Source organism: Brienomyrus brachyistius, chromosome 6 (genome assembly GCF_023856365.1).
Source record: "Brienomyrus brachyistius isolate T26 chromosome 6, BBRACH_0.4, whole genome shotgun sequence".
Taxonomy (NCBI): Eukaryota; Metazoa; Chordata; class Actinopteri; order Osteoglossiformes; family Mormyridae; genus Brienomyrus; species Brienomyrus brachyistius.
Genome location: NC_064538.1, coordinates 31,740,706 through 31,760,928, shown reverse-complemented (window position 1 = coordinate 31,760,928; position 20,223 = coordinate 31,740,706). Strand labels below are relative to the sequence as shown.

At 39.2% G+C, this 20,223-nt stretch overlaps 1 protein-coding gene across 2 annotated transcripts in view; it reads right to left on the bottom strand.

Annotated features, from left to right (window-relative positions):
- Nucleotides 1-20,223, bottom strand: part of tmem132e (transmembrane protein 132E) — a 179,831-nt gene that overhangs the window by 46,004 nt on the left and 113,604 nt on the right. The window contains exons 1-2 of one of the 2 annotated variants that reach the window (XM_049016592.1): nucleotides 3,933-4,153; nucleotides 2,510-3,428 (exon numbers count right to left, since the gene is read on the bottom strand). In XM_049016592.1, coding sequence (XP_048872549.1) covers nucleotides 2,510-3,428; nucleotides 3,933-4,011 — 998 coding nt within the window. In that variant the 5' untranslated portion in view covers nucleotides 4,012-4,153. Of the gene's footprint in view, nucleotides 1-2,509; nucleotides 3,429-3,932; nucleotides 4,154-20,223 lie in introns of those variants that run through there. The other variant, XM_049016593.1, reaches the window with a different exon arrangement.

Genomic DNA, 20,223 nt, shown 5'->3' with positions numbered 1-20,223 from the left:
CATGCTTTTCATGTCAGTCCATTGTTATGTACTTCACTACCAGAAGAAGAAAGGCTTGGTCCTCAAAGGAAGAAAAGCAGGTTTGAAGAAAGACTTACTGGAATTAATTCATATTTAAAGACCTACTTCACAGAATCTCTTGTTTTTCTGGGGACATTGTTACTGTGGATTTGAAGTATATTTAATTCACTGGTTATTTTACCTGAAAAGCAAGTGTTTACGTGTTTCATTGCATAGACGACTCTTTCTTTAGCTCTGCTTTGACTAATCAGCAGAATCATCTAAAAGAAGCAAGACACGGTGCAAGACACCACCGACAGACAGAAAGGTCATTACCACTTCAAACACCAGTGAAAGAAACTGAATGTGAGAAAACACCTGCTTATTTATTTAGGGCATTTAATATATGAATCCATCCATCCATCTTACTTAACCAGTACAAGGGGGCTGACCCTGTTGCACGCAGTAAAGGGTAGGGGACACCCTGGATGGGATGCCAGCCCATCACAGGGCACAGAGCTTTTGTTTATTTTACAACCCACAGTAGTATTTTATTAAGTCAAGAGAATTCTGATTTAACCATTGCTGACTTTAATTCTAACTTATAATTGGGATAAAGAACACAGGGGACAAGATGTTTGTGCTTGTGTACTTATGCAACTCATGGTATTAGTGAATTTAGTTAATTGTCATTGTTGACACACCACAGCACACAACGAAATGTGTTCTCTGCATTTAACCCATATAGGACAATGTGAGGGCTGTACCTCTACCCTGCTTTCCTCTCTTTTCAGGTCTACACTTGAGTAACTGCATTCATGTAAATGTAAAATAAATTATGATGCGTTCCAGAAACACGGGTACACTAATGCAGTCAGAGTAACTTACTTTGTATGTGATATTCACGTTATTATGGAAAGATGACAAAAGTGAGGGCTAAGGAAAGGACTGCTGTCTATAATGCTGTTGCCAAGTAACAGGAAAAGTGAGGTCATTTTAAATGGACATGCAGAACTTGAGAACAAGACCACAGGTGTTATAGGAAAAATTGATTTTGTGTGTGTGTGTGTGTGTGAGAGTGTGTGTGTTTTCAAACAGTAGCAGAGAGATGAAGAGATGTTCCCATAAACAGGAAGTAAAAAATAACTAATTTTAAGCCAATGAGAAACTGTTAAAGAAATACCACCAAAAACAGGGTGGGGCCTGGGGACAGATATTGACTTGGGGCTACTGCTATGAAATTCTTACAAGCACAAATACTTAAGCGGTGGCTGCTTGCAAGTACACTGCCTGACTGTTAAAAGAAGCAGGTGCCCTAAGGCACTGGCGGTATGCTGGAGCAGACTGAGCCAGTAGCAAAGGGCCACGAGGTGTGGAAATCATAACGTTTATTACCCAGAATCTGCACCCACCTCTCAACAAGTAGGAATATATTCACAGTATAACAGAAGGCAAATCTACCCTCTCTTTAAAATGCAAAAGTGATTTTTTAGAAAATTCAAACCACAAAAGTGAAGCTTAAAAATTATGAAACAGGTAAAATATGCTCAAAAATATACTAACTAAAAATATACTATCTAACTGAATTTGGTGAAAACAAATTTAAAGCATTTTATAGGGAAAAAAAACACTAAGTGTAAAGCCAATGTCAGCTCCCTCCACTATATTTTTCACACTAGGAAATAGGGTCAAAAATATAATGTTGCTTAAGGCTATCCTTCCAGTGAATTCTTTGCCAGCAATGTTAGCACCCTCATTATCATGGAGAAGTGGAATAAGTTTGAAATCCAAAGGGTGAGAAAGAGAGGGCAGGTATTACATCCCCTAAGCTTGAAATCGACAAGAAGTAGGTCAACTCCCGAAATTTAATTCAGACAGATGTCAATTAACACACATTATTTTTTCTTTAAGTGGATCGATATCCTTTTAAAACCATAGAACCACATCTTTGTGTGACGTAGCAGCCGATTCACTGGGTAACCCCTTTTGCATTTGCTTACCAACACCCTCCCTGTGGTCTTTACGTCAGGAAGCTTCGGATTCTTGATATTGCAAAAGCCTGGTGCTATGTTTTTTAATAATCCATTAAATAATATCCATTATTATTATTATTTGCTTATGCACAAAAAATTCCCCCTAGATTCAATTAAGTCTATCATATATTGTATATCTGAAATCACATGGAATGATTGTGCAAGCTGAATAAGGAATATACAGATACATATACAAACAGCTCAAATCCTGGAAAAGTCAGCATCCTGATACCAGCTTACAGTGAAACCAATTTTACCACAAACCATTATGTTATTCTGTTTCTCCAATAGTAAGCTCTAATTTAATTAACCCACAGGGTTGATTATATAAATATATGCTATATTTATATAAAATTTATAAATTTATCTACAATTAAAAACTTTAGATGATTATGTCTGTTTTTCATATGAATTAAGTGTCAAATGGACTTGATAATGGTAACCATAGAATATAATGTGCGTAAAATAAGACTTACTTGAGTGTGAACTGCTCAACGGTTGAGTTGGGCACGAGGAACAGGAAGATGCTAAGGGTTTCTCCAGGTTTCAGGGGTTTCTCTGGCAGCCGCAGAAACATGTTCTTGTCCAGCTGTTTGTCTACCACCATCTGCTCCTGGTTGGGCTGGTACAGGCTGATGCTCCCAATGCGCAGCAGGGGGTGCTGTGTGGGCATCTCTCCCCGAGATCCCCCCCGGCGTGGAGAGCCATCCCCGCACTCGCCACTTGCATCCGGTTCATGGACGGTGTAGTACAGCTCCGCTTGCAGGGTCTCTCCACTCAGTTCCAGCCCCTCGGTACCCTTGCGTCGACCAAGAGGGGCCACATTGACATTGAACCAGTTTGAAGGGATTTCCAGTTGAGCCAGGCACTGGGCCAGGTTCCCACGTAACCGGCAGGACGTCTTAATCTCACGAACGTCTCTGAAGGCATGAAGTCGGACGCAAGGGAGCTTGTTGAGGACATTGAAGTCATCCCAGTCTCGGCCAGCAATGTAGAAAAGCACCTGGACATTGGGGTTGCTAGAGAAGACCTTGGTCTGCACTATGAAAGCCCGGACCTTCCAGTTGACTGTAAGCCTACTAGGAATTTCCAAGGGGCTGGACGGCTGCAGGAGGTCTTTTGAAAGGGTCTGGTCTTGTGAAAAAGGTCCAAAGGTGATGTTAACTGCTGGTAATTCCTTGGTTTGGAAGACGACAAAGCTTTCGGAGCGCTGTAGGGGGTGTCCGTATTGGTTGACCTGCGAAGGTGACCTGATTTCTCGTAAAAAGAAGGCCAGCTGAGCATTGGAGAGTTTGAAGTTGGCTGGGAGGTAAACGCTGGGTGGGATGGAGACAGCATTGGCGGCAGACACTGAGAGGAGGGTGTCCGAGTTGGTGGGCTGCACTTTACTGGTAACTGTAGAGAGATGAGAGGAATGAACATTGACAGGCGTTACACACTTGGGTATGTCTTTGGGGTCAATCCACAAACACCATATGCTCATATAATCATGCACATTTTTCACTTAAATCTGCACTCAAGCGAAAAAAAAAAATTCTATATTAAATATTTACAATAAGGTGTCTTAAATGATACGGGAAGGTAAATCTCACTTACGTAAAAGTACTGTCTTCCGTTACAGTATCAGGGGAAATTGCAATAAGAACTAATTACTCAAAGGAAAGTTCAGTCTCAAATAATGGCAAACGTATCAAATGGAAAATGACCTATCAGAAAATTAAACAATTTTCTAAACTTATAAAAATTCTACAAAAAAAAAAAAAAACTTTCTAAAAATTTTGTAGCATTTAAAAAAACACACAAAAATTCATGTAACACAACTTTAACTGGTCCTACTAAGGTTTTAAAAAGAAAATGCTAATGCAGACAAGTAGCTGTAACAAATCATTTAAAACGTACACATAACAATGAAGAATAGCATGTGGTACTGCCAAAAGCGGGTTCTCTGGTCATCGGTATCGGTGGCAATCTGGCCCATACTCCCTGCTCTTCAGCATTTAAATCACTCCTTTATGTTTCTTCACGACAACAAGCATATCCATAAAAACTGGGCATGAGTGATAAGAACAGTCCATAGCTGGAGATCAAGCAGCTCCCTTGTTGCATGTATGAGTTCACGGCTGAAGCAATGATGAAGTTTTATCTGGGGTGGTTCAAACTGTGTTTTCAGACTCCCCTGGCCAGCGAACCTCCCTACAGCCTCTCCAGCTCAAAGATGACCATTCAAACAGAAACTTGACACCCTCCAGCTGGCTCCCCTGATGGTACACAAAGCCCCGGGCCCGCCCAGGCTCGCCACACCTAACTCCAGTAATCATCAGCCTGGCTCAAATTCGCCGCTGGGAGACATGGACCTCAGAGGACATTAACACCACAAAAAGAAGCCTGAACGATTTATCTCCCCCTGTGGATGTGTGGGTGCTGGCTAGCAGGTTTTTTTCACCTCACTTTCTGTGTGTTGTGGGGATACATGGCCGCAGGGTCTGACAGCAGAGAAAGAACGATTATAAAAAAAAAAATGAAGGGGATTAGGTAAAGATTACAGAAGAACCGACTTCCTTCTCCCCTTTTGTCTTTTCTGGCCCCTGAGAAATGCTCACCAGCGAGGGATGAGGTGGGGTGGCCACGTTCTCCACTTTCACTAATCACGCTCGTGTTTAACTCCTACGGCTATGAAAAATGACCTCTGCTCCCTGTCTGTTGTATGTGTGCCTTTATTTTCATCCATACTCACCAATCTCTTGTGTTTCTCATATTTTATCCCTATATATGCTACAAAAAAGCAGCAAGTCTCCACCTAGAGAGTTTCTGACAAGCACTGATTCTTTCTTTGCTTCATTTAGTGCAACCTAGGGATGATTCTAATTCATGCCATGTCAGTGGTGTTCTTCTTAATTATTTTATTTTGCTAAGTTATCCTGGAAGGGTTTGCACAGTTTGGCAGTGCAGGGGCTGGCATTTGACTGTCTAAGGGAAAGATGCGCTGATCTTTTCTTAGGGGTAATATAATACTTTCCTGCTTTTGCAAATGGGTCCATTACGAGGATGCATTAGTAGCTCAAGTGTCCCCCCTCCCTACACACATGCCACATGTAGTGCATTCATCCAATGACTCATATAGATCACACACACAGACCTTGGGTGTCCTTGTGGGATCGGGGCTCTGATTTGCTGCCTATACTGAGAGCCCTCCTCATATTGCAGTGAAAGGGGTTCACACATGCGATCATAATTTTTTTCCTTTTAATAATATCAAGATTCAAGATCCTTTGTCTTTTGTACATCAGTACATAGGAATTCTTACTTGTACTATCCAGTAACATGTAACAGGATTAGGCAGCACAAAACAACATAAAGGCACTCACAAAACATCACAGCAGATGTAAAACTAGGACTACAGAAGTGGATATTTATGGAATAAATACAAGCAAATTCGAAGAAACGGCTGAAACAGGTATGGCATATATTATAGATATGAGAAATAAATGCAAAAGAGGTGGCTGTAATAGGGAATAAGACAGAATAAAGTGCACAGTATCGTTCTTTCCAGGAAAGTGTACTGTACAGTGATTATTGCTTTGTATCAAGCTCTCAAAGTGCAAAGGAGCATAACAGGCTCCTAGACAGGTTGGTGGCCTCCCAATTCAGCCCCCTGCAATACCCCAGAGTCAAATGAAGTCTCTGCACTTCCTGCCTCAGTAAGACAGGGCTATGAGGCACACGCGCTGGCTGCGCAAATGCAGCTCTCCTACTGACCACATGGGAAATGTGAAAGCGTACTCGGAGTCAAAGGCTGCGGCTGCCATTTCATCTGCCTTGTAGTAAAACAACAGAATCTGATGCTGTTTCACCAGCGCCTCCTTGGTTTTTGTATTAAAAATAAAAACCACTTAGTGATCAATGCAATGTAACAACATCTCAGTATTCATTAAGCACATTTAATTTTTCATACAGGCTATTCTCCATTTTATATTCAAAATAACTACCTCGTTAAAGAATGCTAAACTAAATAATTTTTGTAATTATTTTCATCTCTACAAACAAAACAATTTACATAATATAGTTAAAGCACCAACTACTAAACAGAATTAATCTATGTGTATAATTGCAGTTAATTGTTTAATTGTTCTCATATTTCACAAACTGCATATCTCTCTGATTACCTTCCATTCATTAAAACTAAATGAAGTCTGTGAGCAACAAGGTACATGAAAACATGCCATCTAATGAGCGGAATATCTGCAAAAATAGATGAGAATCTACACAAAACAAGTTAATATCCGACAAGTTAATGCTAATCCACGTTATGATGATTCGGTAATTTTTTTTAAATCATGGAACATTAATCACTGAGACAATGTCAAGCTTTCTGAGTGAAGTGAGATCACATAATGGTATAAGCAAGGCAGGTCCATCTCAGGAGGCGAAAGCGTAAAGTATTCTGGGGCTAAAGCCAAGTGCTACATATGCTAAAAAGACTCAGATCTCAGTGGCACATGAGGAATATAAAAGAAAGCAAAGAAATATCCATAAAGAATTCACAGCATTAAATTAATCACAGAATCCGGTGAGCTGCATACCTGAGAACCGTCCAGGGGCCTTTCTCTGTATAAGCCATCCACAGGCACGTTTTTATACTTTATTCATTAAGTGTTCATTATTATTGTTTCAAGTCCACTAAATATAATATAAACAGTAAGAGGGATTCCAAATCTCTCAAATGAGAAGTCTCAGCTTTAAAATTCAATCATTTTTTTGCCTATACCCACATCTTTTTCTTTATTATCTTTGCCAAATACCTTGGTGTGTTCCCACACCCTTTGAAAGTTATAAATGTGCTATTAAGTCTAGAAAATAGATTAAATGAGTACAAGTACTAATAGGTAAATATTTAATACAAAATTATTAAATTATTAGCTAAACAAATATTTATCAACAACACTGTCACAAGCAAACAGAACAGCACTTAAATCAAAATCAAAGTCCTTTATGTGCCTTTTGGATATCAGTAAATAGAAAATCTTGCTCATGCTATTCAAGCAGGCATGCAATGTGTAAAGGGATTAGACAACACAACACAAAGGCAGACATAACTAGGAGTCGCAGAGCTCCATAATTATGTAATAAATATGAAAAGAATGAATAAAAGGCTGAAAGAAAGATATATGGCAAAAATACTGTAAATGAAACAGCTGCATTAGAAAATATGGCAAAGTGCAATAAGAGTAAAGTGTTGCTCTGTCCAGTAAAGTGTATTGTGACACTTTGTTGTATGTGTTATACTTTGTATAACTTATGTGACAATTAAAGAATCTTGAACTAATGAGGTTGGAGTATTATTGCTCAATCCAGGAAAGTGTACCGTGCATTTATTAGCACTTAAAGTTACATCTAGGAAAAATAAATCCTTGAATCACAGGTTAGCTGGCTGCTTAAAACCTACAGATCTGCAAGTCACAAAATGGGATGCATGTGTTACTGGAAATAAACTGGGAAGGTGGCCTCCCATCCAGACCACTGTAAGGAACGCTGGTGATGGTCAACAGGTCAGAGAGTTGATAAATGTTCTCTTTCAATATGACATGATTCTGACCCATAAATTAAACTGAATTAATCGTTTATATAGTGCCTTTCACAACAGAGTTGGCCCAAGGCACTTGACAGGGGTTTGTGGCAATGCATTACTACAGCATTTATAGAAAACTGTGTATGAACCAGGAAAGAAAAAATGCCAGAAGACAGTGGAGAAGAGGAATCAACTACTGAGTAAGGAGAAAAAAAAAACCTCTGGGGGACCCAGGTCAAATGGCTGTCCAGCCCCACCAGGCATGCTAACATTATAGAATTAATCATTGGGATGGGTCTTTCTTACATTAAACCTGAAATCTTCTGGCACGTGACATGCTTTACAACCAGATGATGAGACTCCAATATCAAGTCAATTTTCATTCTTATGTTCTTCAATTCGTAGTAAAAATTTCATAAAGGACAGTGTATTTTCTGATGGTTTATATACAGCTGCTGAAAGGGACGTCCCTTCCGCTCCTTTTCCTTCCAGTGAAATACATGGGAAACAGAAACGCTTTTATAAACATTTGTGTGACTCTGGACGTAGTACAGGACATATTATCATAAGGCACGGCTACAAGCTTGCAGTTCTTTCTGTGACATGCAGACTCCTCCAAAGGCAAAGAGTCTCTTCAGGACGTCTGACTACTTTGCTCCACAGAAAACTTATTTTGTCAGAAAAACGCCGGCACGGCCGCATTGCATGAGCCCCATGACAGGCTGCTGGTATAGGCGGCGACTCCTAGTCAACAAAAGAAAGCTGCTGCCATTTCGCACTATATATAAAACATTCAGAGGTGGGCAGTTCGGCATACAAAATCACGTATGTCAAAAGGAAACCTAAGCTGACTGGCCACCACAGCATTGAACATCTGCTCTCTCAGATCTTCATGGATAGAAGACCCCCCCCCTAGCCTGTCAGCCATGCCCCCCCATGTCTCGAAAAGTTGTTGCTGCAAAAGGATACTGTAAAACATTAAAAGGTAGCTTGAATAAATTAAACTGAAAGTGAAATTAGGCTGAAGAGACACCTCAAGTGCAGTAGCATACAGTAACGTTTGACAGTCTGTCTTTGGCAGTTACAGTGAATGGTGATTTATTCGTTTTTAACAAACATAATCCTAACAAAACTTTGCTAGCTTATGTGCTAATCCATTAATTTATTTCCGCACAAAATGACACATCACTCATCGCTGCAAAAGGATAACTAGACACATTAAAAGCAGTCCTAAAACTAGGGAAATATGTTATACCTGCAAAACTGAGAAAAACACAGCTAGGACATGTTTAGCAGTTTTCATGAGAATACCTAATATTTAATACTTTGCAGAACAATCATCTTTACTTATCTGCTCAGCACATCTTGTAGAAATGCAATTACTGCAGAAACCATCAAAACATTGCTTACAAAATAACAGCAGTCTTACAGCGAGCAAAAAATCTTATACATCCATTAAAACATCCATTAATAATTTGCAGCGCAAATTGCATTTTAAGTGGTGTAACACTGCGACGAGATGAAAACAGATTGCAGGATTTAACGGATTGCAAAATGCAGAAGATATTGAGTTTCTGTCTACTTCCGCTGGATGTGCATGTTATATGACTGTTCCAAGTTTAGCTAGATCATACAAAAAAGACTCTGAAGCCTCCTTAACATTTAAGGAAGGCATACAGCATTGACAAAGCTGAACAGCATCATGCCCGGACCCATCTGCAGAAATGCCTGACTGTCAGTTGGATGATGCTTAACCTTTGGAGCTGGTGACCATGCAGCCATGGAAATCATTCTGAATTCAGTTCAATAGCTGCAAAATGCCTCCTTGCTCGCCCATTTTGTCACAGGCCTCCAAGGTTGCCAGGAGGAATTTCTGATTTTGACCACCCACAATTATATAGCTTCTCATTTACTGAGCCCATTAAAATCAATATAGGTTTATCCCAACTATGACTTTCCATCCTTTGTAAGTAGGCAAAATGACAACAGAGTCACTTTAAAGATGCAACAACACAGTGGCAACTTATATGTTGCAGCTGGTAAATCTGATCAAACATCTGACTAGGGCTGCAACGATTCATCGAGTAACTCGAATAACTCGATTACAAAAAATACTTGATGCAAATACTTTGCTTCAATGCTTCGTGTAATCCGCATGACTATGTACTGCTTAGTGATCAGCGTGTTTGAGAATTATTACTGTCGCAGTGTGCTTACACTGCATTACTTGTAGCAGGCTTGATTTGATGGTGCAATGGAGAAAGACCAGGAAAATAGTGAGGAAAGTCAGAGGAAAAGATGAAAAATGTCTAAAGTTTGGGGCCAATTCAAACAAAAGAAAAGCGAGAATACCGTACAGCGTGTCCATTGTAAATCCGAATTAGCTCACCACAATAGCACAACATTAATGATTCAACATCTCAACAGAAAGCATCCAGTCTATGCATCCAGTCCACAGAGCAGAGCCAATATACAAAGTAAGTGGGAGTGCTTCACTCACATTCGCGGCTAAAATAGACCTGCGATAGAAACGGATTTATGGGCCTGTGTGTGAATAAAAAAAAGTATAATGAGCACCCCCTATTTTTCCTCAAAAAAAAATTTTCAGCTGCTCCCATCCACCGCCGTTTGTCTTCCACAGCAGCAAAGCTACAGTAAAGCTATACAAGTTAAAACAGAAGCTGTTTGTATGCAGATGTTAGCTTAGTTTGACACAATATTTAAATTTGGCAACTTGCAGCAGACTTACAGCAGCCGTTACACTTTGTCGCAATGATACCTGCAGCGTGCAGGGGTAAGTCTAAAGGGGAGCATGGGGTGTACTCAATTAGATCTTTTAAAAGGCTTTAGTAATATTATTCTGCATATTTAGATTAATATGAATAACATTACACAATTATAATAATATAAATATTATAAATTTAACAAAAAAATTACCCACCCCAGCCCTCCCCCAACAGCATTGGGCCAGTGAAACTCAGACACTAAATTATCCAACCGCTACATATATGACCTGTCGCCACGAAATGAGTCTTAAGTCGCACTTGTAGAACTTCACCCATAAGACTCATTTCATGGTGATGGGTCACATATGCTCCTTTAAAGGCTTACACACACACTCATTCTCTAACACACTTAAACACACACACTCTCACTCACATTCACTTACACACACGAACATGCACACAGCATTTCTACCTCATCCAGGAGATACAATCCTGTCAGAACTTTTTTTTTTATTCCTCCTATAAATGTACAAGAACACAGAGAGTAAAGGCCCCGTATACCTTTTTTCAGTAATTTTATTTGACATCATTTTACTTATTTTTGCATTTAAGAAAGTGTTTTCTTTTAAAAAGCAAAACAAATATGTACATAAATGCACTAAAAGGGTTTAGTTCTTTTGCCAGTTGTTGTATTATTAAAAATGAGTTATTCATTTTAAGAATAGTTTCAATTGCTCTTTAATAAGACAAAGAGCAATCATAAGTATTTCTTATCCGAATACTCGATTAATCAATGGAATAATCGGTAGAATTCTCGATTACTAAAATAATCGATAGCTGCAGGCCTACATCTGGCATTTACTTTCCAGCAATGTCCATCCATCCATTTTCCAAACCGCTAATCCTACTGGGTTGCGAGGGGTTCCGGAGCCTATCCCGGAAGCAATGGGCACAAGGCAGGTAACAACCCAGGATGGGGGAGCCAGCCCATTGCAGGGCACACTCACACACCATGCACTCACACATGCATACCTACGGGCAATTTAGCAACTCCAATTAGCCTCAACATGTTTTTGGACTGTGGGGGGAAACTGGAGTACCCGGAGGAAACCCCATGACGACATGGGGAGAACATGCAAACTCCACACACATGCAACCCAGGCGGAGTCTTGAACCCGGGTGTGAGGCAAAAGTGCTAACCACTGCACCACCATACCACCCTTGTCCATAACATAGACAGAGATATTTATAACTGATCATGTTGAACAGATGGTCATATGAAAATTTCCCATAAAGTGTTACTGACAACTTTTTATAAGAGGTGATGGCTCAATGGATTTTCTGTTATACAAATATAGCATCTGGAAGGATTTTCCAAGGATTCAAATTCTGCTATTCCATGGGCTCACGATGAACGTAATTTACTAGCTTATTTGCCAAACAATCATGTTTGCTTGCACTTTCCCATCTGTTGCCTGGCTGTGATTGACTTAAAAAACATAAATGAATAAATGTCATCAGTACTTAACGGAATAATTTCTTCACTGTCACTTATGTTCTCCCTGTGTGGTCACACAGATGGAAACGGACACTCACACTCGAAATCACACAAAGCAAGATTGATTTCACTTTGGAAGCTTCCTAATGAGCATGGCAAAAGAAGCAATATGGACAGCCTGAGTCCATGCGGAGATCTAACAGGTCCATTGACTGAAAGGGGGCCTGCTTGGTCTGATGGATGCTGCAAGTGGCAAGCACAATCTCTCTTACACTGAAGTCATTCTTCCAAACCACCATGCCAACGATACTCAAGAAGCCATCCATGAATTTACCTATTTGGAAGAAGAGCAAACATTAACAGCAGCGTGGAAGACTTGACATATACCATCGAGTGTATTTACACTTTATCTTTTCATTTATTTAAAATGAATGAATGGTATGGGAGGTTTAATCTGAGTTACATCATGTTTGCTTTAGATAAGGGTTTGTGAAATGGACTATTTTTGTGACTGGAGAACTGCTTTTATCAACAGTGCCTTTTAACGTTTTAATCATCAGGAAGTATGTTATTAGCAAAAAAAAGTCAATTTATCAAGATCTCTTTAAATTGTACTACAATAGTTCTGTGAATATATACACAACACAAATTACTCTAATTTAGATTGTTACTGGGAAATTCCTCGTCCAACAGTACAGCGCTGTGGGAGTCCTTGGATATAATTGCAGGTAGCACAGGGCACAAGACAGCAGGGCACCCTGGATGGGAGGGAAGTCCGGGCAAGGCGCATGTTCACACTCACACACACATACATATTACTGCACAACTTAGATATGAGAGAGAGAATATTCTATATATGAAACCGGTTCATGCTTTGAGTACTTAAAAAAAATAAAACTATTCTAAAACATAAAAACTCTACATATTTATATATTTACACATACATATATAAATACATGTTTTTATGCATGTATGTATGTGTGTGATATATATATATATATATATATATATATATATATTCCGGGATAGGCTCCGGACCCCCCGCGACCCAGTAGGATAAGCGGTTTGGAAAATGGATGGATATATATATATATATATATATATATATATATATATATATATATATATATATATATACAGTGCTCAGCATAAATGAGTACACCCCACTACATTTGTCAGAAAACCTTTAGTTTCCTTTCAGAATCAACATTTTCTATGAGATACTATATTACAAAATACTCTCACAAATGTGGGCCATTGATTGCAAACAAGATTTGTTGATTTGCACACACAAAAAAGTGATTTTCCTAACAAATTCACTCAAGCCCATGTTGCAAAAATGAGTACACCCCAATTATAGTCTTAGGAGAAAAGCCACACTTAAGACTACAAAATTCTAATTAACAGGCATTCAACCACAGGTGAGTCTAATGATTCATTTAAGAGGTGTCCAGCAGACAGGTGACTATAAAAGGGCATTACTTAACAAAGAAAAGCCCTTCCCATTTCATGCTGTCAGCAATGGCTCCACATGGAAGAGAAATGTCACAAAATCTGAGAAAGGCAATCATTTCTTTACACAAAAAAGGTGAGGGCTACAAGAAGATCAGCAAAGCTTTACCTATCAGTCAAAATACTGTAGCAAAAGTGATCCAAAAATTTAAGAAAGATGGAAGTGCAACGATCTTACAGCGACGTCCAGGCCGTCCACGGAAGTTAACATCTCGAGAGGAGCGTCTGCTGATGAGAAGGGTTGAAGAAAATCGCCATGCAAGTTCACTGCAGTTAGCTAAAGTAGTAGAAAGCCAAACTGGAGTGACCGTTTCCCGTGACACCATACGGCGCACACTGCAGAGGAATGGCATGCATGAGTATCGTCCACGAAGGAAGCCTCTCCTAAAGCCCATGCACAAAAAAGCACGCCTAGAATTTGCTAGGGCCCATGCGGAAAAAGATGAAGACTACTGGGACTCTATACTCTGGAGTGATGAGACAAAAATCCCTGTTTTTGGAACTACTTGTTTCAAAACTGTATGGCGTCGTAAAGGTGAGGATTTCAAAGAAAAATGCATGGTGCCTACAGTGAAGCATGGTGGTGGCAGTGTCCTTATGTGGGGCTGCATGAGTGCTGCTGGTGTTGGGGAGCTGCATTTCATTGATGGTATCATGAACTCAACAATGTACTGCTCTATACTGAAGGAGAAGATGCTGCCATCTCTCCATGCACTTGGTCGTCGTGCACTTTTCCAACACGACAATGATCCAAAACACACATCTAAAGCTACTGTTGCATTTCTGAAGAAGAACAGGGTGAAGGTGATTGAATGGCCAAGTATGTCTCCTGATCTGAACCCAATCGAACACCTGTGGGGAATTCTGAAGCGACAAGTTGAGCATCACTCTCCATCCAGCATCCAGGCTCTGAAACAGGTTATTCTTGAAGGATGGAAAAAGATAGATGTTGCAATATGTCGCCAACTTGTTCATTCCATGCCTAGAAGACTTGGTGCTGTCCTTAAAAATCACGGCGGTAATACAAAATACTAGATGTAGTACTTTTTGTTGTGGGGTGTATTCATTTTTGCTTCAACCAATTTGAGTAAAACTGAAGATTTTGTGATCTAAGTTATATTATTAACCTTAATTTCATGTTATGGAGTTAAACAAGTGTTCAATAAAACTCAGCCTTGTGAAAATTTTGGAAGTTATTCTTTTGTTCATTGAGCTACTGATTACATTCGTACTTTTCAAAGGGGGTGTACTCATTTATGCTGAGCACTGTACATACATACATATACACACACACACACACACACAGTACTGTGCAAAAGTCTTAGGCAGGCAAAGAAAACGATGTTTAGATTATCCTCGTTTTGGTGTAAAACTATGATATTATGCCTGTCAAAGTGTGTCTGTTTAACCATTTCAGAACCTCTGCTAAAATCATCCTAGTATTTGCAGTGACCGTCCAGTGCAGCCATGTATTGTTTGACTTGGCCACTAGCACACCTCATACAGCTAGTCAATCTGTCACTGACTTTTTAAACCAATATATTTAATTATTTAATTGAGCTGTTGGTGAAATTTAACAAAACCATGGAACAGCTGAGGTGCCCCTGAGGAGAAGTTTGGGAACTGAAGTGGTGTTCATCTAGCCATCCAACTAGATATCAGTAACTTTTTAGAAAACAGGAGAAATTATTACTAGTTTTTATTGTGTTACTCTGAATTTGCACATGTTCTAATGTTAAATTGTGTTTTTTGTTCTAAGTCAAAGTACACTTGCTACCCGGATAAACAGCTTTATCTCTTTGGACTGCCTAAGACTTTTGCACAGTACTGTGTGTGTGTGTGTATGTATGTATATTATATATATATATATATGTATGTATATTATATATATATATGTATGTATATTATATATGTATATAGACTGAATCAGAAAGCGTGCAAGGCATTGTTAGTTATTGTCAGGACAGGAGCCACCATGGAAAGAGTCATACAGATAAGCAGAGGCACAAACACAGACGTATCCTTCACGGGGGACGCACAAAAGTGGTGCTCTGTGCTCCTCGGTGCGAGAAAAATACATATTTGTTTTATACTCTGATATACTCAAACACGGCCTTTTGTTTGCCCTGCCCCTATAGTGACATCCTCAGGGACTCCCTGCCAAATAACCATAACAACCACCCTGGGGGGAGGCAGTGAAGTCCTGTCCAGTTAAAGAGTTGGGGCTGGGAAAACGACACTGCCCCCCCGATGTTTTTTCAGGCTCTGCATCTGACAGCGCAGATGTCGTGCATCACAGCTCGTACCAGTCCTAGTGGGACTGTGCCATCGGCAACACGACGCGCGTCTTCGTTACGCTCATCCTGTCACTGGTGCCACAACTGTCACTAGTGCCAGTGACACCTTTGTCATTATTTTCAGTCTCAGTCATGAATATACAAGTATCTTTCAGAGGAAGGGACAGTCAGGCTGGGGTATCCTGGCAGGAGTATTCTCGCATTACAGAGTTATATAGCTACTTGGATGCGAGAAATAACACTGGTCAGAAGGACAGTTTTGACATTGTGATTAGATAAGTACAGCGACTATGTGTGTGCAAGTAAATGTGTGCTGCATTAAATACACATTTTTACAGAAATGTTTTATGCTAAATTAAAAATTGTTTTGAAACACATGTGTTTTGGTCGCTAGTGATTAGTGACGTCTGGGAAGCTGCACAGGCGATAATGCGCACCTATAATTTGGAGTAGTGTAACTATGGAAGGCTCTCCTTCAGAGAAACCGTTCGCAACAGGCTGTGTGTATCTGCAACTATATAGTTTTGTAATGTAATCTGTGCCCTATGCACTGATTTCAGAATAGATTTTTTTCATGTTTTTGTTAAATATTTTCTTTCGAAAACAGAAAGGAAAAGGGAACATAAGCCGCTACACTGCGAGCCGTAAATAAAGCGAATGTCAAACAATCAGGGTTCAGAGCTTTCTGCTTACAGTGACGGTGAATTGATTATGCTGAGGTAACATGATCCTAGAGAGTAGCTGCCTGTGATCTGACAGGATATTGTCTCTGATTTCCTCTAACAGGATCTATCCTCAGGCAACTTCTAGACATTGTTACTTGTTTAGCAGTTATGTAAAATAGAATATCAATATTGTCACTGTACAACAAAATGTATGCTATCTCCAAGAACTGAACACATTATCAAAAAACATAAAACAAAAATAAACAATATCTATTAGCTGCCATTTGGCAGAGTTAAACATAACAGTGTAAGATTAAATATTAATCACAGCTATATCGCAAAAAAAATGAGCAGCATTCTAAACATGTACCAATATATTCGTGACACAGAATGTAATGATTCATGGAAAGATAGGAGAGAGTCCGCTTGGGTGAGATGTATAGGGGAAAATCAGTTGTTTATGTTTACTGCATGTAATGCATGCATGTTTAATATACAGCTTATTGATTAATGATTACCATCCAGATGACAAATATTGGGAAAGTACTGAAAACTTTCATAGGTGTTTTAAGCTCTGTGTTGGTGTGTGTGGGGGGGAGGGGGGTGTTTGGCTAGCCTCAAAAGAGAAAACAAAATGGGCTCCAAAAAGATTCATTCTTGTTAAGCATGAATGAAACCAGGGTGGGGAGGCCAGCCAAAGCAATGCATCTTATTTTATGTGAGCAAATTAATAAAACATCACCGACAAAGAGCTATTCAGTCCTATGAGCTTGTATAAAGATAATGATATTGAATATTTCAGCAAGTGAATGCAGATTAACAGCAAGGACTGGGACAAACAGCTTCAGTTGCGGAAAGCCCAGTGATCACATGCATGGAATTGTGCAGTCACTTTCATACACAACATCTTGGGAATTAATTTTTTTTTTTTTGAGACGTTGAAAATAAAACCGATCTGCAGCAGTAAATGTTCTTGGAAACCTGCTCATGGAGAGCTTTAGCAGTCAGTGCTTGTTGATGGATGTCCCAGGAAAAGGCAAAATGCAGACAAACCGGTGACTGGACTGACCTTTAACCTGGCACCTTACCAAGTTTATCGGGAATGGGAAGAACACTTTGGGGCTTTCTTTGCTATCAGCAGACCAAAGACTTTTTTAATGTGGTCTCTGGGTATCAATTAGCTATGTAACACTGACTTTGTAAATTTAGGGAAAACTTTTGAAAAGGAACAATCCATTAGACTGTCAGAGGTAAAATAATTAATTAATTTTCATTTCAATAATAGTGATATATTGTTTTACACAGTTCTCTTAATTATTCTTTATTTTATTACTTGTATGTTTATTTTATTACTCATTACTTTGATGAATTTATCGTCTTCTAACTTCTGTTATCCTTGGGTTTCTGTGATACTGGAAAAAGAAATTCCACCCCATGGGGATTGATAATGTTCCATCTCATCTTATTATCCACTCTGACCACAGGGTCACAGCTGACTCAGGTCACATGACCTGATCCCTGAACTGGGGTCATCACAAAAGTGCAAATAGTGTGTATTACAGAGCAATTGTTCTCCTGATTTGTTAAATTTAATGTCACCTCATTTTGCTGCTGTTTCCGTATGATGGTTGCAGTTATTACACTTAATGGAACTTAAGATTACCCTATTTCAATAAAATGTCATTATTGTTTTAACATTGTATCCAGACTACCTTTCAAACGCTGTTGTATACTGAGTTATATCCTTAGTCTTTTCTTAGCTGTTTGGGTAACTTAATGCCTTTCAAAGTAACATTATTTGCCAGCTGACCAAACCTCAGAATGCAGCTGCTTGAAAAGAAACCAATTAGGCTTATATGATTAGCTATATTTCCTTATATTGTGATAACTGGGCTTTGCATCAAGACTATAAGCAAAATACCTCCGTTGAGGATCTGAATGAGCAACATTTCGGTCAAAATATTCATTTCATAAACATCACAGAGTGGTCTCTGTAATATCCAAAAAACTGCCTGAGGTGGGCATTACACAGACTTATGGACAAACTTTAATAGGATTACTTCTTTATAGTCAAATAAATATAAGCAGATGTCTGGCTATATTAAAATATGTCTGTAAATTATCAGTGAAATGAGCAACGGCTTATTCTGAAAGTCATCGCTTCTCAAATGAAAAAACCTAATATTATGCATGACTTGTTTCTCTGTAGGTGATAATGCTAGTGCATCTGCATGGGGTGAAGTTCTGTTTTTAAAGAATTATAGCAAGTGAATTCATTGTGAGAAATTGCAATACATTTCTCGTCAATTGTTTATATAAGTCTACATCATACCACAACTCTAGTTTTTATCATCAAGCTTAAAAAACAATTTTAAATAACAAATTGGGATATTGGTGCAATGTCAGCAAAAGGGACATTAAGCATTTCCCATATGACACGCTATATTAGTATACATTTACACTGAAGTACGTAGACATTTCAGTCTATAAAACATCATATTAAGCAGTAGTCAAGCACGGCTTGACTGGAGCACATGCTCCTTCTGCTTGCAAAACGATCTTTTTCCCACCTGCACTGCAAGCTCAGTGCTATTAATTTTTTTTGACTACTGAGTTATTAATGTATTAGCTGGGGGGAGATTAACTAGCTCTGATTCCATCCATCCATCTTCAATAAGCACACATCCAGTCAGGGTCACTAATTTAAAGCAAGTCCCCAAGGGTACAGGGCATGGAGGGGCAAACTGTGAAGGGCACTGCTTCAGGCCATCATAAAATGCACCCTACTATGTTACAAAGTACATACTTTTCCCCATAGTACACAAAACAACACACACACAGCTCCTATACTCCATACTGCTGAACAAGCAGAATGATTAGACTGCTCTTCTCACTTAATTTCACAAATAATCCCTGTGAAAAAAGTTCACTCAGTGAATTACTTACTGCATATTAAAAGGGATCATTTAACAAAACAAGGAACAGTGAGTTTCTTCTTATATATATATATATATATATATATAAGAAGTGTTATCAACATGGTTCCTTTGTGACTTCGTGTCTTTACATTTTTTTTTTGTCTCACGGGGTGGATAAAAAGAGGCGTTTCAAAGTGGCTGAGAGATGACGCTTCTTGATCTTTTTTAGAGAACCAGCAGATAAAAGGAAACAGTGCGATTAATTATTCAGAGAACCCTTAAAAGCTGAGCATATGTTTTATTGATTGAGACAGAGGAACAATAGAGGCTTTCACTGTGGTTTTACTTCTGCAAATGAGCATGACTGGCTAGGGTGCGATACAAGAATCACAGAGGGCTTTCTCGAGCTGTTTTGCTGACACACTACAAAGCTACGAATAAACGCTTCTCATTTGGGACAGGTGGAGTGCATGGCAAACTTGACATAAATGTCCACATTCAGGTTAAAAGTGTTCACTCATGACAGACCGTCAGGGGAAATGTTGACCCCGTTTTTGACAGGGACGGAGGGTGGAATGGCTCCATTTGCTTTGCAATCTGTTATTTAAGAACAGGGAATAAAGAGCAACTTGCCTTTTTGTATGCCACTCTGCACTTTGGTTATTCATTGCCTGAATACAAAGAGGTTTCCTTACATGCCATCACATTTTGAGAAGCATCGCACACAGGAGACCGGAGACGGATCTATGTGAATTCAGCTCCACAGCACAGGATCTTACTTCTACCTGTAGTATTTCAACATGTGACTTGTTTAGTCTGGTTGCCTTCTCAATGAAAATCCTCTTTGCAAATTCATCTGCATTAGAAGATATTAGACATTAGAATACACTGCTTCCTCTGGTAACTTTTCTCCATAGTGGCCTGTCATACCGAAATCTTCACCACTGCACACAGTTGCATCTAGATGAAATTTCTGCTCTTCCCACCCAATTGGTCACCTTCAGCCTG